Source organism: Malurus melanocephalus, unplaced genomic scaffold (genome assembly GCF_030028575.1).
Source record: "Malurus melanocephalus ecotype Western Australia unplaced genomic scaffold, MMel_1.1 scaffold_134, whole genome shotgun sequence".
Classification (NCBI taxonomy): domain Eukaryota; kingdom Metazoa; phylum Chordata; class Aves; order Passeriformes; family Maluridae; genus Malurus; species Malurus melanocephalus.
In genome coordinates this window covers 710,366-723,295 of record NW_026623366.1, presented here as the reverse complement: position 1 = coordinate 723,295, position 12,930 = coordinate 710,366, and the positions used below count along the sequence as shown (strand labels likewise).

The 12,930-nt window shown below is 34.8% G+C and overlaps 1 protein-coding gene across 1 annotated transcript in view; it reads left to right on the top strand.

Moving 5' to 3' along the window:
- The window catches only part of PGR (progesterone receptor), a 32,854-nt gene extending 20,934 nt beyond the window's left edge, over positions 1–11,920 (top strand). Inside the window, exons 4-8 of the mRNA XM_057370810.1 lie at positions 1,645–1,947; positions 3,341–3,485; positions 6,818–6,948; positions 9,840–9,997; positions 11,452–11,920. Of these exons, the coding sequence (XP_057226793.1) occupies positions 1,645–1,947; positions 3,341–3,485; positions 6,818–6,948; positions 9,840–9,997; positions 11,452–11,607 (893 nt within the window). The 3' untranslated portion in view covers positions 11,608–11,920. The remainder of the gene's footprint in view (positions 1–1,644; positions 1,948–3,340; positions 3,486–6,817; positions 6,949–9,839; positions 9,998–11,451) is intronic.
- The last annotated feature ends 1,010 nt before the right edge of the window (positions 11,921–12,930 follow it).

The window sequence follows — 12,930 nt, the reverse complement described above, 5'->3', positions numbered from 1 at the left end:
GAAACATGGGTACTTATTAACTACTAACATTTCCATGTGATAAGCATTCTGTTTGGTTTGTTTCTTTACTTGTTCTCTGAACTGTAAAAGTATCTGAAGCCATTATTTCTGAAAATGCCTGAAATCATTATTTATGAACTCTCAAATGCATTGTTCCTTCTGTTTTCCTTCATGCCTACACAATACTTAGTGGGAAATTCCCAGCATGTCTATAACTATGTATAGGTTTGTTATGATAGAAATTGGCTCCAGGTCTTTCATCATTATAAATTGTCTATTCTTTTGTGGATTTTTGTTTTACTTTTTTTTTTTCTTGGTTCAGCTGTAACATAAGAAGTAACTTTGTGTTTGGTTCTTTACTAAGAAGATTATTTAATATTAAATAATTTAATATTAATAAAATAATTAATTTAATAATAATAAAATATAGTTATTTAATATTAAATAATTTAATAGTTATTTCTGATCAGAAATAATTTTATTCTTACCACAAATGATACAATGAGCATATAAGTGTTGGGGCACTTGATACTAAACTAATTAAACCCACAGTTAAGTTAGAGGGAATATGAACCTTGATCTCATTGTATGAGTGTTAGTGTTTTTGCTATCACACCCATGTCTCTTACTGTTCCACTGTCATGTAAACCAGACCGTAAGTGTTAGTATCTGTAATGTACTTTTGATCCTTTGTTCCCTAAGCCAAACTTGTTTGGCAGAACAGATGATCTAGCAGGATTTTCATCACCTTTGAGAATCTGTTTAAAGCAAAAGTGTTCCATGTAGTCACCTCTACTTTTAATTGAAACTTGTAGTATGGTAATATAGCACTGAGGTTTATTGCCTTTGAATGTCTGAAGGTTTGATTTTCTGTGTCTRTAGGGTGTACTGACAGACTCTTCCCATGATAGAAATTTGAAGAGTTGCTACCTAGAGCTGTATATATTTCCAGAGCCATACCACGTGTATCTGTGCTTGTTTTGGCAAGGCAGTCAGCTATTAATTTTTTTTTTAGTTAGTGTTGTTCATACCACTGCTGTATAGCCATAACAATTGCAAATACTGAGAAAGGGAAATTATGCTTTAGAAAGTGTTTCTAAGTGTTGACATGTGGTTTTACACTATTTGTTGGTTTTTCACTCATCCCCTGGCCATCAAAACAGGATTGCCATGAGACTTAAATGCTTTTAGGGAACTGGAGGAAAGTAATTTCTGTGTGTAGTAATTAATTACTAACATTTTTGGGTTTGAATATTAGGGAGTAAAAGAAACAGTATCCTTAACTGACATTAAATAGAAACTGAATTGTAGAGCCAGCTGGCTCAGCTGTTAGCATATGACAGAACAGTGGGAATTGAACCAGAAAACRCTTCATGAGGTTACTGTAACCTTGAATTCATGGCAATAATTTTAATGGGTCGGTGCTGTTCATCCCTTAGAGAAGGGAGTAGGATACAGAGGGAGAAGCTCTTAAGAATTTTCCATGATTATTTCTCAATTACATAAATAGTCAAAAAATAGAAAACTTCTTCTGGAGACGGTTCTTGTTGCCTTGTATAGATTAGAAGTGTAATCCAACACTAGTGGAAAATACAGGTTTTACTGGTTAATTCTTTTTAACAGATCAACAATTTTCTTTTTCAGGTCGGAAGTTGAAAAAGTTTAACAAAATTAAGGTTGTGAGAACATTAGATGTTGCACTCCAGCAGCCAGCAACCCTACAAGATGAAAGCCAGTCTCTAACCCAAAGGCTGTCCTTTTCTCCAAATCAAGAAATACAGTTTGTTCCCCCAATGATAAGTGTTTTACGAGGCATTGAGCCAGAAGTTGTCTATGCTGGTTATGACAATACAAAACCTGAAACACCAAGTTCCTTGCTGACCAGTTTGAATCATCTTTGTGAGAGGCAACTTCTTTGTGTGGTCAAGTGGTCTAAATTGCTACCAGGTAATATAATTTCTTATATGTAGTGAATTGTAGTTAAGCAGCTATTTCATGGTATGAGCAGTCTGAAGAGCATATTATTGATTGTCTGTTAATTAATTCTTTACAAATTCCAAAACTACTAAGTTTTTCCACTTACCACATAATGTAATTAATCAAATACATTTTGATAGGGAGGCACATTTGAAGGAATCCACCCAAATGTTTAGATTCACTTGAAGAAACCACAGGAGCTCAGAGAGTTCCTTTATGTGATTGTTATAGCAGTCTTTCTACCTCAACCCCTCTTACTCTATTACTCATTTGGTGTAAGAAAAGTTGTGTTTCTGCTTATTCTTTAWTCTTATTATTACTAAAATGAATTTTTGAAAGCAACAAAGAGCAATTTTAAAAAATAGCACCAGTTAAGACTGAGCAGCTCACAGTCTGGTAATGAGAAGTAACCAAATTTATGAAGATTCACAACTGGATTAAAAAAGAAAATCCATGTTATGTATGTATGTGTGCTGTATGGTTGTAGGGATCATTGTGGTCATCCTGGGATATATAGAAATCAATATACTGAGCAGAAAGCCTGGAAAATGCAGGTTCATGTGAACTCAATTTGCCCCTTTGTGCTTCAGGAAACAGCAGCAAAGTACTCTCTATCACTGCTCTCCTGTTGCAGTTGGTGCTTATCAGACCTGTTGGGTGAATCGATGCATCTCACTAAATGAGAAGAAAAGAAACCTTTTTACCCTCTGTAGTTCTTTGGTGTCTTTATGAATTGAACTAGTTCACTGAGGAGTAGCATGAATGCCAAAGCATGCTTGAAGGAGGTAACAGGACCATGTAATGAAGAACAGGAATGCTGCTTTCAGTGGCAGGAARCTGTTCGACTCAAATAATGCATGGCAATCTTCAAATTTATCAAACAGCAAAAGTTACCAAGCACAAGCACACAACTGAATATCCTCCTCTTTAGCTGRATGCAAGAAAGGTGTTCATATATGGATGTTTTTGTATGATAGCTGCATCTCATGTTAAGAACAGCGATGTTCAAGCTRTGGACATTAAATGAGAGTTGGTTACACTGATCATGTTACAAACTGTCACATTTTTACCAAAGGAAAATGCTAAGCATTCCTATTCTCTGAAATAGTAATTTTTGTAAAAACAGAGTTTGGTTTGAACATTTCAAAATATTGGATCAAAACAAAATGACAAGAGGTTAACTATCAAAGTGAGATAGGCAGTCATTACCCAAACTGTAATGTATCTGGAGCTACATCCCCAATACTGCTTGTGTTTCCAGTTGTTCTCAGTTTGACAGTTCGAATTTGTAATCTCAAAACAATTACTTAGCTCTGTCTAAATGAGAATTATGAAATATTTTGTCTTCTAATTTAATTTCCAGGTTTTCGGAATTTGCATATTGATGATCAGATAACCCTCATCCAGTAYTCCTGGATGAGTCTGATGGTGTTTGCAATGGGATGGAGATCATACAAACATGTCAGTGGTCAGATGTTATATTTTGCACCAGACCTGATTCTAAATGAGTAAGTAGACTCTATTGTTGCATTATATGAATAACATTTTGAACTTACATGTGCCAATCGGAATGTGACTCCATTGAGGCCAAGATTTCATTCGTAACTGTTCTTTTTCAAAACTGACAGGAGAGCAAAGTCCTCTGACCATATCAAACTTCAGTAACTTTGTGGGAACCCCAGCTATTCTATTTATATGTCATTTTATTTACATGTTCAAGCAAAAGCAGTTCAAATAGTATTTTAATTACTTAAGAGAAAAATAGTAATAATAAATAACAATTATGCTGTCGGAAGATTTACCTGAATTCATGTGAATAAGACAYGAGTTAATGTTTACTAAATGGAACTGAGTGGGATTTTTTTCCCGTTGTTTTTGCAAGTAGTTTGCATATGATCTAAATGYTCAGTTTTGATGCTTTCTGATAAAAATGATTTTCTAAAGTGCATTTCTTGCTRGAAAAGTACATTTGTTGTTAAAAAATGGTAAAAAATTTCACCAAGAAGGAATTTCAATAACAAGGAGAAAAATATGCGGGACAGCTGTTTTCTGCTGGGGTAGGGGAGGGGCTTTTTTGCTTGGATTTTCTTTCACCATGCTGTTTAATTTAGATAATCATCATTTCAGTCTTTGTCACTTTTCCAGCTCTGCAAATTAATATTGTCAGACTTGTAATTTTAGACACTGGTTACAGTACATGGGTGGTTGCCAAGAACAGTAAAACATTATTTAATCTCTTTATATTTATTATTCCTTGGTACATTTTTCTTAGTTTTTTTTTCTTAAAATACTAAAAGAACTGCTGTGAAGCAACTTGGAAGTTAAACACATGCTGTTTAAGTCTTAAAAAACACATACTGTTTAAGGGTTAAGAATTGGATTTGCTGAACATTTAGACACCTGATTTTAATATCTATAGACATACAAAATCCTCCCAGTGAAGTTCTTCATCGAAAATATTTAGTGGAACCAGCCTTGTAGCTCGTGACCTTTTCTCTTCCAGATGATTGTAAATCACTGTGAGGTTATTGAGTAATGAATTCTTTCCTTTCCCATTTGTATTCATTGTCCTGTACAAATTGAAGTACTTAGAAGTGATGAGATTGAARGAACTTYTGACTATATGGTCCCAGCATAGTCTGATACATCTTATGGGTACATTCAGAAAAAACACAGGGTGAGATGACTTTATGTAGTAATGTCATGTCTTGTAGTATCACCCTTCTTGTCGACCATTGCTGACACTTTGTGAAGAAGACTTGAAGTACTTTCTTCGACAAGAGGGTTGAGATTTATGAACCCTGATTATAATCCACCAGGGACAGCTTCTTATTGTCAGCACAAGATCGTCTGCACTGGGTGCTGACAACATATTCCTCTCTTGGATATGGAACATCTCATCAGGGTCATATTAGAAATGTTATAAACAAGGAGACATGAAGAGTAACTGACGCACCAAGTCATTGCTGCAACTATTGGGAAATAAGTTAGCTTTTAGGTCAGTGAAATGCAAACAACTTTGTTGTCTACAGTTGTATCTAAGATTGTACCTTCATGTTAACTTGAAGCAAAGATAACTGCTGAACACTGCCAGAAATGTTAACTCTCCTGTTCACACACCCCCATGATTTCAGCTAAGCTGGATCAAAGACTGTCTGAYTGCACTGTCAGATAAGCAGTTTATATTCCTGAGAGGTACCCCAGAAAAAGCCATTCATTAGTARGTGGAGGTGATCCCTGACCTGACTCACCACGAGGGAGTGCAGGCACTAATGCCAGAATCACAGGAGTGTAYGCCTAGAGGTAGAGATAGTGGGAAATCCTTCTGCAGGGGAAACACCCACCTTAGTTTCATAATTACCATAAAACYACAATCCAAAGACTAAATTACAGCCAATCTATCATTTAGTGAACTGAGTTGTTATGCTTCTCTGGAAGGATGTATTTTGTAGCATCAATTTCAGACCAAGAAAGCTGGGAGTCTTCCTTTGACAAAGATTTCACCCTATAGTATTAGCACCCTATAAGGACTTAACTGTGGCTTGTGCTTTGCAGTGTCTGAAAAYGTGAGTAAGAACAGCATTTAAACTGCTAACGCTGAAAGCAGCTGTTGCTCTTTGTAGATAATAATTAAGAAGAGATGCTACCAGAAAGTAATAGAAAAGGAGATTTAAACTAGATTTAGTAACAAACCCATTCAGGTCTAAAAGATTAAATTCCTATGTTTATGTCATTTAAGGGTTGAGATACCAGATGTTGAACAACATTGAAACAATTTTCATTCACTATAGCAGCAATGCTTTAAATAACAAGAAAAAAAAACAAAAAAACAATGCATTGAAAAATGTCTTTTTTTAAATGGCAAGTGTCTTCTGTTTTCATTGCTGAGGTTGCTATCTGCAGTCAGGTTGGAATGCTGATCTGAAACGCCTAGCAGGTGGGAGAGCAAAATTTTATCTTCCTCTTGTTGTTATACCTAATTTATCAGGATKGGGATACAATCTTTTAAAACACTCCAAGTTACTGGATCCTCAGGTTAACGTGCAGTGAGTTCAGTCTAGATTAGAAACTAGGTAATGCTATTGTTGCACTGATTTCAGTCATAAATGCAATATATGTAATARTGTATACTCAGTGTATCAAAATCATAAAGAGAAAAGTAGTATCAAAGGGCTGCAAAGGACCCTACAGTTTTATGTATTTCTTGTGTGATTTGTTCTGTTAACTTCTGTGGAGGTTCAGGAAAGGCTGCATTAATGTCTCTGTTTACTTGCCATGTAACATTTTTTAACTGTTCCTTTAATGGCWTAACATGCTACAAAATAATATAATTGCTATTAAAAGCACCAAGCTAAAGTTGCTATAAAGTATTTTGATGCAGACGTTTTTGAAAAAGTTAAGAACAAATTTTCTATAGACTTTCAGGTTTGTCTTCAATTCTATACTTTGAAATCTTTACAAAGATCCAAGAATCTATCAATTTCTGTATAAAACAAAATAGTGTTTCACATTAATCATTAGGTTCTTTTTAATAATAAAGTGCCCTTATTTTTGTGTCTAGCATTCAGCTTTGATAGTCTCCAAGTTTTCTTATTTTTCTGGACAGCATTAACAGATTAAACATCCAAAATAATAGCACATTTATGGCAATTGAAAAACCAGCACAGGTAGAAAAAAATCAGAAAAATGTTTATGTGTATAATCTCATCTTTAATTTTTGTAATGTTATAATTAAACTGCTAACAAAGCATTTCTTCCAAGCAGTTAGTACTGGAACCATTTTTTTYCTTTGTTTTCATGTTTTTTTAATATTTTTTTTTTTACCTTTTCTGGGTGTAAGACAGAGGATGAAAGAATCATCATTCTATTCCCTGTGTCTATCCATGTGGCAACTCCCACAGGAATTTGTCAGACTTCAAGTTAGCCAAGAAGAGTTCCTATGCATGAAGGCACTGTTACTTCTCAAYACAAGTAGGTTCTTTTATTTCTTTGTAACACATCACTACTAAAAGAGTTTTCAACCATAKTGTTTAACTTGACAATCACTAAACTCTCTGGCTTAACAAGTGGAAATGTCCTAGGAGACATGTTAGTATTCCAAGACTTAAAAATACTTTTTTCTGATGTTTATAAGGAACAGAGAATTTGTGATTAATTGTTGGTTTTATTGTGTGTACAGACACTAGGGAAATGCCGGATCCTTTTTGACATACAGCCCTACTATGTTACACATTTTCAAAACAACTTTGCAGTATTTCTGCCTGGAAACATCAGTTCAAGTGACTTTACACAGATTAAAAAAAATCCATCCAAACCAAAATAACCTTAWAAGTATTAGAATATATTTAAAAGTATTTAATAAATTATCAGGACTGAGGGCTTTATCTTGACAAAGATCTTAAAAGATCTTTGCTGAAAAGAATTAGGGAATTGGACATGACAAACAATACTAGCATTTATTCAGCTTTTTTGTGGTTATAAATAGGTGAAGCTTAGCACAGATCTAAACAAATGGGAATGTTTTTCTTTGGTTTGTTTCTCTGGAAACAAAATTCGTGGTCACTTTCAATGATACGCATCATTTAAAGAATGCATTCCACTTCATCTAGGAAACGTGGTAGTCAATGAACTTACCTTCCAAAACCTTCTTTGAAATACTAAAAGTTCAAGTAATTGATAAGGAATTAAAATTTATTCCCTCTCAATTGGTACTTGCCTGGTATCTGCATAAGCCCATTCTTAAAAAAAAAACCAATTGGTCTCAGCAGAGCATAAATTCAAAAAGATCACATTCAGCTCATATGAACATAGAAATTACTAAAAGAATAGCAAAAATACCATACATTGTGCTAAAGTGGTAAAGGTAATGTGGATAAAAATCCCTCTCTGATATAACTCCACTTGCTTTGTTGGAATCTGAATGTATTCCTGTTTCAAATGTTTTTCACCTTATTTTCATCCCAAATGAACTCCCTTGTCTATCTCCTGAAATTTCAGTTACATTTAGGTAAATTTTTGGTATTCCAACTATCTGTTGCAGCTCAAAATCAAAAAAGCATTACACTGGTTTGTCCAATCCCTTTTATTTGAMTGCATCAGTTTAATAGAATTCATCAAACTATCATTTATGAACTGTGTTGCACTCAGAAGCTATTTTTCAAGGTTATGTGTTTAGATATTCATGTATATGCAAGAAATTARTTGGAAAAAATTAATGTATTTCTACCTGTTCTGATGAGTTTTGCTTTTTGTTCTCTCCTGCATTTATTGKTTTATAGGCAAAAACAATTTGTCAGCTCTTCGGGAAAAGGAATGCATCTTAACAATTGTTGCTGAGGCATTTAGTAAATGTTTGGTACTGTATAAGTACAATTCCATGAAAGTATTTTCAAAAAGCCATATAACATCATTGTTTCTCTGAAATGTTTTTTTAAGACTACTTTTATTCGTCATGATACTCATCTTAATCCTCTTCAAATGTGAAAGTACAGCCATTTCAGGCTTTTGTATACTAACAGTAAATCAMGTCTAATCCTTTAGTCTCTCATTGTGTCTTCTGTTCAATTTATTATTTAGATGAACTGTCTTTGACTTTCATAGATAATTGCAAAGAAATAGGAATTTGTGTTAAAATGTGTGTCAGTCTCGATACATTTCTAATTCTGAATGGACCCCCAGCCTTAGATTTTAACATTATATTTGATTTTACAGKTTTTTTCTTTGAGTATGCTGTGGCTTAAATGTAATGCTTTCCAGACCTTCTGATTTAAAGGAATTTCTAATCTTGTTACATAAGATTTTGGCTCAGTACGTACCACTGAATAAAAGCATCCTCATTCTTTACGTATGTTCAGGGGAAGGGAACAGCCAAGAACAGTTTTTTGCCCATGTAAGACACTGTAATTCTTCACTCAGATAGCTCAGAGGAACTTTTTTGTCATTGACAGGAATGTGGCTGTCTTTTTGCAGAATTCTGACAAAACAGGCCATTCATTGATGGAAGATACCTTTTAAATCAGTTCACAKGGAAAATATAAAGAGTTAATCGCTGGTTTAGAGATGTAAGTCAAGGATAACTTACATCTAACCCTGAACTCGATCAAAGTTTTCTTTCTATTAAAACAGTCCKTAGTTCTTTTTGAAAATGCTGTTAATAAATGTCCAAAATCATCCAAGCTTTGAAAATTAGGCTGTTCTTTTTCCGTGACACTATCTTCTTACTAGCAGCCGCTAACAGGTTCATTTCTCAATGTCCTCTTCTCATTTTGATCCTCACAACTGACCTTAAGAGAAAAGGGGGTTCAACCAATTTCTCCTCCTTGCTTATTTTTCTAGAAAGCTGTTCACCTTCAAGAATCTGATCTGCTTTGTTAAGTGAAAGAGGTTCAAACTGGAGGCCTGAGTCCTGGAAGCTTTACTGTCTACCCTGCTTTAGAATTGTTAGTTCATTCCTTGAGTCCATTTTGAAGCACTCCAGCTAGATCTCTCTGATAAATTTACTGTGAAGAGGGCTGACTCTCAGCAGTGTAAGCATGAAGTGGTCCATAATATATTTCATCAAAGGCAGGAGTGGTTCTTTTAGCCATATATATTTTTTTTCTTTTAGCAAACACATATAGCTGAAGCTTAGGCATATTTCTAGACACAGGCAATTAGCAAAATTGCTGATTGTTGCTGGTATATCCTCATAATTAATTGTATCACTGTTTCTAGAATAACTCTTGAATGGGAAGAAGTACCTGGCACATAATAATGAATTACACTGTGCAGCATGAAATACTGTAAATTTTCCTGTACTTTAAATTGTTTTCATTCCCTTCATAGTAAATTCTACCTGAAGTGTTAACTTTTTTTTTTTTTAGTTCCTTTGGAAGGTCTCAGAAGTCAAAGCCAATTTGATGAGATGAGAACAAGTTACATCAGAGAACTGGTGAAGGCAATTGGCTTGCGCCAGAAAGGTATTGTGGCCAACTCACAGCGTTTCTATCAGCTTACAAAACTGATGGATTCCATGCATGATGTAAGTTTATTTGCTAATGTGTTTTGCTTTTTATGGAAGAAGATACTAGTATTTCCTAAAAGTACTTTTATGGAAAGGAGTAGTCAGCATTGCTAAACAATGGAAGAAAACAACAAAACATTTTCCCTTTATTATTTATATTAGTGTGAATAGATAGCTATATATTCATCATCAGTATAAATATTGTGCATATATTTTATGGTATACAGTATGTAAGTATTTGTGAAACATGCATTAGAGTGCTACCATTTTGCTTCATTTTTGGTGCAACATAACCTGTAGCCACAGCTGTGGGCTTTGGTAGGGGTGGTATGTATGTGTGTGTAAGCATGTGTATGCTTGTTCAGGAAAATAATGTGAGAAATACATTTGCAATTCAAGTTACAAAGTCAGGCTACTAAGAACTAGAGAAAGGCAATGAAGATTGGCTTTGCAACCTTAATTGAACTGTTTGTGTGTATATATTCTATACCACTTTTTCAGTCTCTGTCTATGTTTGGGAATTGAGTAATATTTGAGAATTCTAGATACCAAGCCCTGGACACTTGAGCTCAGTGTTGGCTGTGAAGAACTCACAGGGAGTTTGGAGTGGACAGGATTTTTGCTTCGTTGTATTCTTCATCACTCAGCAAATCTGCATTTTATTTTAATYCAATCTCTTAATTTCTCTTAATAAAAATGCATAAAACAAAATAATGGATGAGGGAGGGAAAGAGGGAGGGAGGCTTGCTGCAAAATAGCAAAGTGATATTTGGTCCATAAAGTACCTTTGTTCAAGTCCCTGTTTCCGCTCATGCTGGTGAAGGGATGTGAGATGCAAGGAAGAGGTAGATTGTCACACTGGAGAGAGGGTGTGGCATTAAAGCCTAGGGTAGCAGAAACAGTGTGATAATTGACACCATAATGGTCACTGGTCTGGAATAAAAGTTGGAACCTCTCAGAGAGGCTAGAAGAGATGAAATAGTCACGTGCTGAGCAGTTGCGTTCAAGGGATGAGGGACTGTGGAGTTCAGTGTCTTCAGCATCTCCAGATATGATCATAATCAACACCATGGCAAAGCTCAGAGGTGAACAAAAAATGCTTTCCCTCAGAGCAGTGTTTGAACAGCACCTAGATAATCAAGCACTGACTTGTGTTTAGCGTGTGAGAATACAATGGAAGGTTGAATACTTCTTAAGTAGCTGCCATTGTTCATCACATATGACATGAGCGAGAGTGATACTACTTTATAATATTAGTGAAGCAGTATTTTTATATGACATGCCATAAGCTGTATATGTATGATTTTTGCCATTAATAGGGAATGACAATTACCCTCACTATTGATTCAAGAAATGACAGAGTAAGGTATTGAGTGATGTCAGCTGATGAATGAATWAGTGATTGACAGCATTTTTATGTGATGGCATTACTGTTACCCTGATTGATCATGTTTGTATTTTATTAAATCCAGCTGGTGAAACAGCTCCATCTCTTCTGTTTGAACACATTTCTCCAGTCCCGTGCACTGAGCGTTGAATTCCCTGAGATGATGTCAGAGGTGATTGCTGCCCAGCTACCCAAGATTTTAGCAGGGATGGTGAAACCTCTTCTCTTTCACAAGAAGTGAAATGTCTTTTCTCTTATCATAGAGATGATTTTTGGGTTATTTTTTGTTTGTTTATTTTGGTCAAGATTTTGCAATGTTAGCAACTTCAGCATATTTGACATAATTACCCTGCCAACTGCTTTGTACCTGTAACATACACGAGCCATTCAAGCTTGTTGTACATATTGTGAGTTCTTGATTCCTTAACTGCAAAAATCACAAGAGTCATAAGAAATGTTTTGTAAASTTGTCTAGGCTGCTTTTTAGGTATGCATATGAATTCAATGAATTGACTTTCCAAATTTCTAACAACAGTTACACATTTCTCTTACACGTTCTCGAATTTCTGGTATGACATGGTGCAAAATTTTTACTTTGGTACGTTATRTGCATGGGTACATGTGGGCATGTGCATAATATAAGATTTTGGAGGAATTAAAATAAATRCTGCCCACATTTTCTTATGGATATTTCACTTTTTAGTACTTCAATGCCATCACGAGTAACTAAAGTGCCAGGCACACAATCTACTTTCRTAATCTCATCTGTGATTATGTTGCATTGAAACTCTGAGTCCACCATATTGTTTTCTAGAGAATTCAGTGGAGGTCTCCTTCAAAAATCAAAAAGCTTAGGAAAATTTCAGTGTGTATTACACCAGAAGTAATGTGTATGCAACCCCACTAAGCTTTGGTTTGTGTTATTTTTCCTTAAAAGTTCAGCACTTACTAAAGCTAAATCACTTAGCTGTAATCTTAAATTCATCAGTTTTAACATTCTGTATTTCAGAAGCTTTAAATAGAGATGTGTTCACTGACTTCAACTCTTAATAATCTTAATGTTTTGAATTCCAATGCTGAACACTGAATCAGCCATTAGCATCAAATTATAGTGAGATTAGATGCAAAAAAGAAATGGAAAATATGATCAGAGTCATTTCAGTACAATTTAGTGGAGCTCCATATTTTATATTTTGAAAGCATGCCACTATAATTGGGGTAACTGTAAAAAGGGAATTGGACTAAATTAGCTTTATACATTCAGGAAGAATGGCATGTTTTACCATGAAAATGAATATTTGACTGAAAAATTATAATGTGGTGGTGTTTGTTCCTTTGATATGGTAATGAAGCAACTCATGCATTTAAGGCTGTAAATTGTACATGCAAAACAGATAAACCTTTAGAAGAATTTATGAGTCTATTAAAACATGACAAATTTTGCCAGTTGCTAGAAATGATACGTAAACATAGGAAATGATGAGTCTTCTTTGGGTACTTGCTGGCCTTACGCTTTTGCTTTTCCCCATGMTTTCTTAGATGCTCCCACTGTGTGACTGTGTCC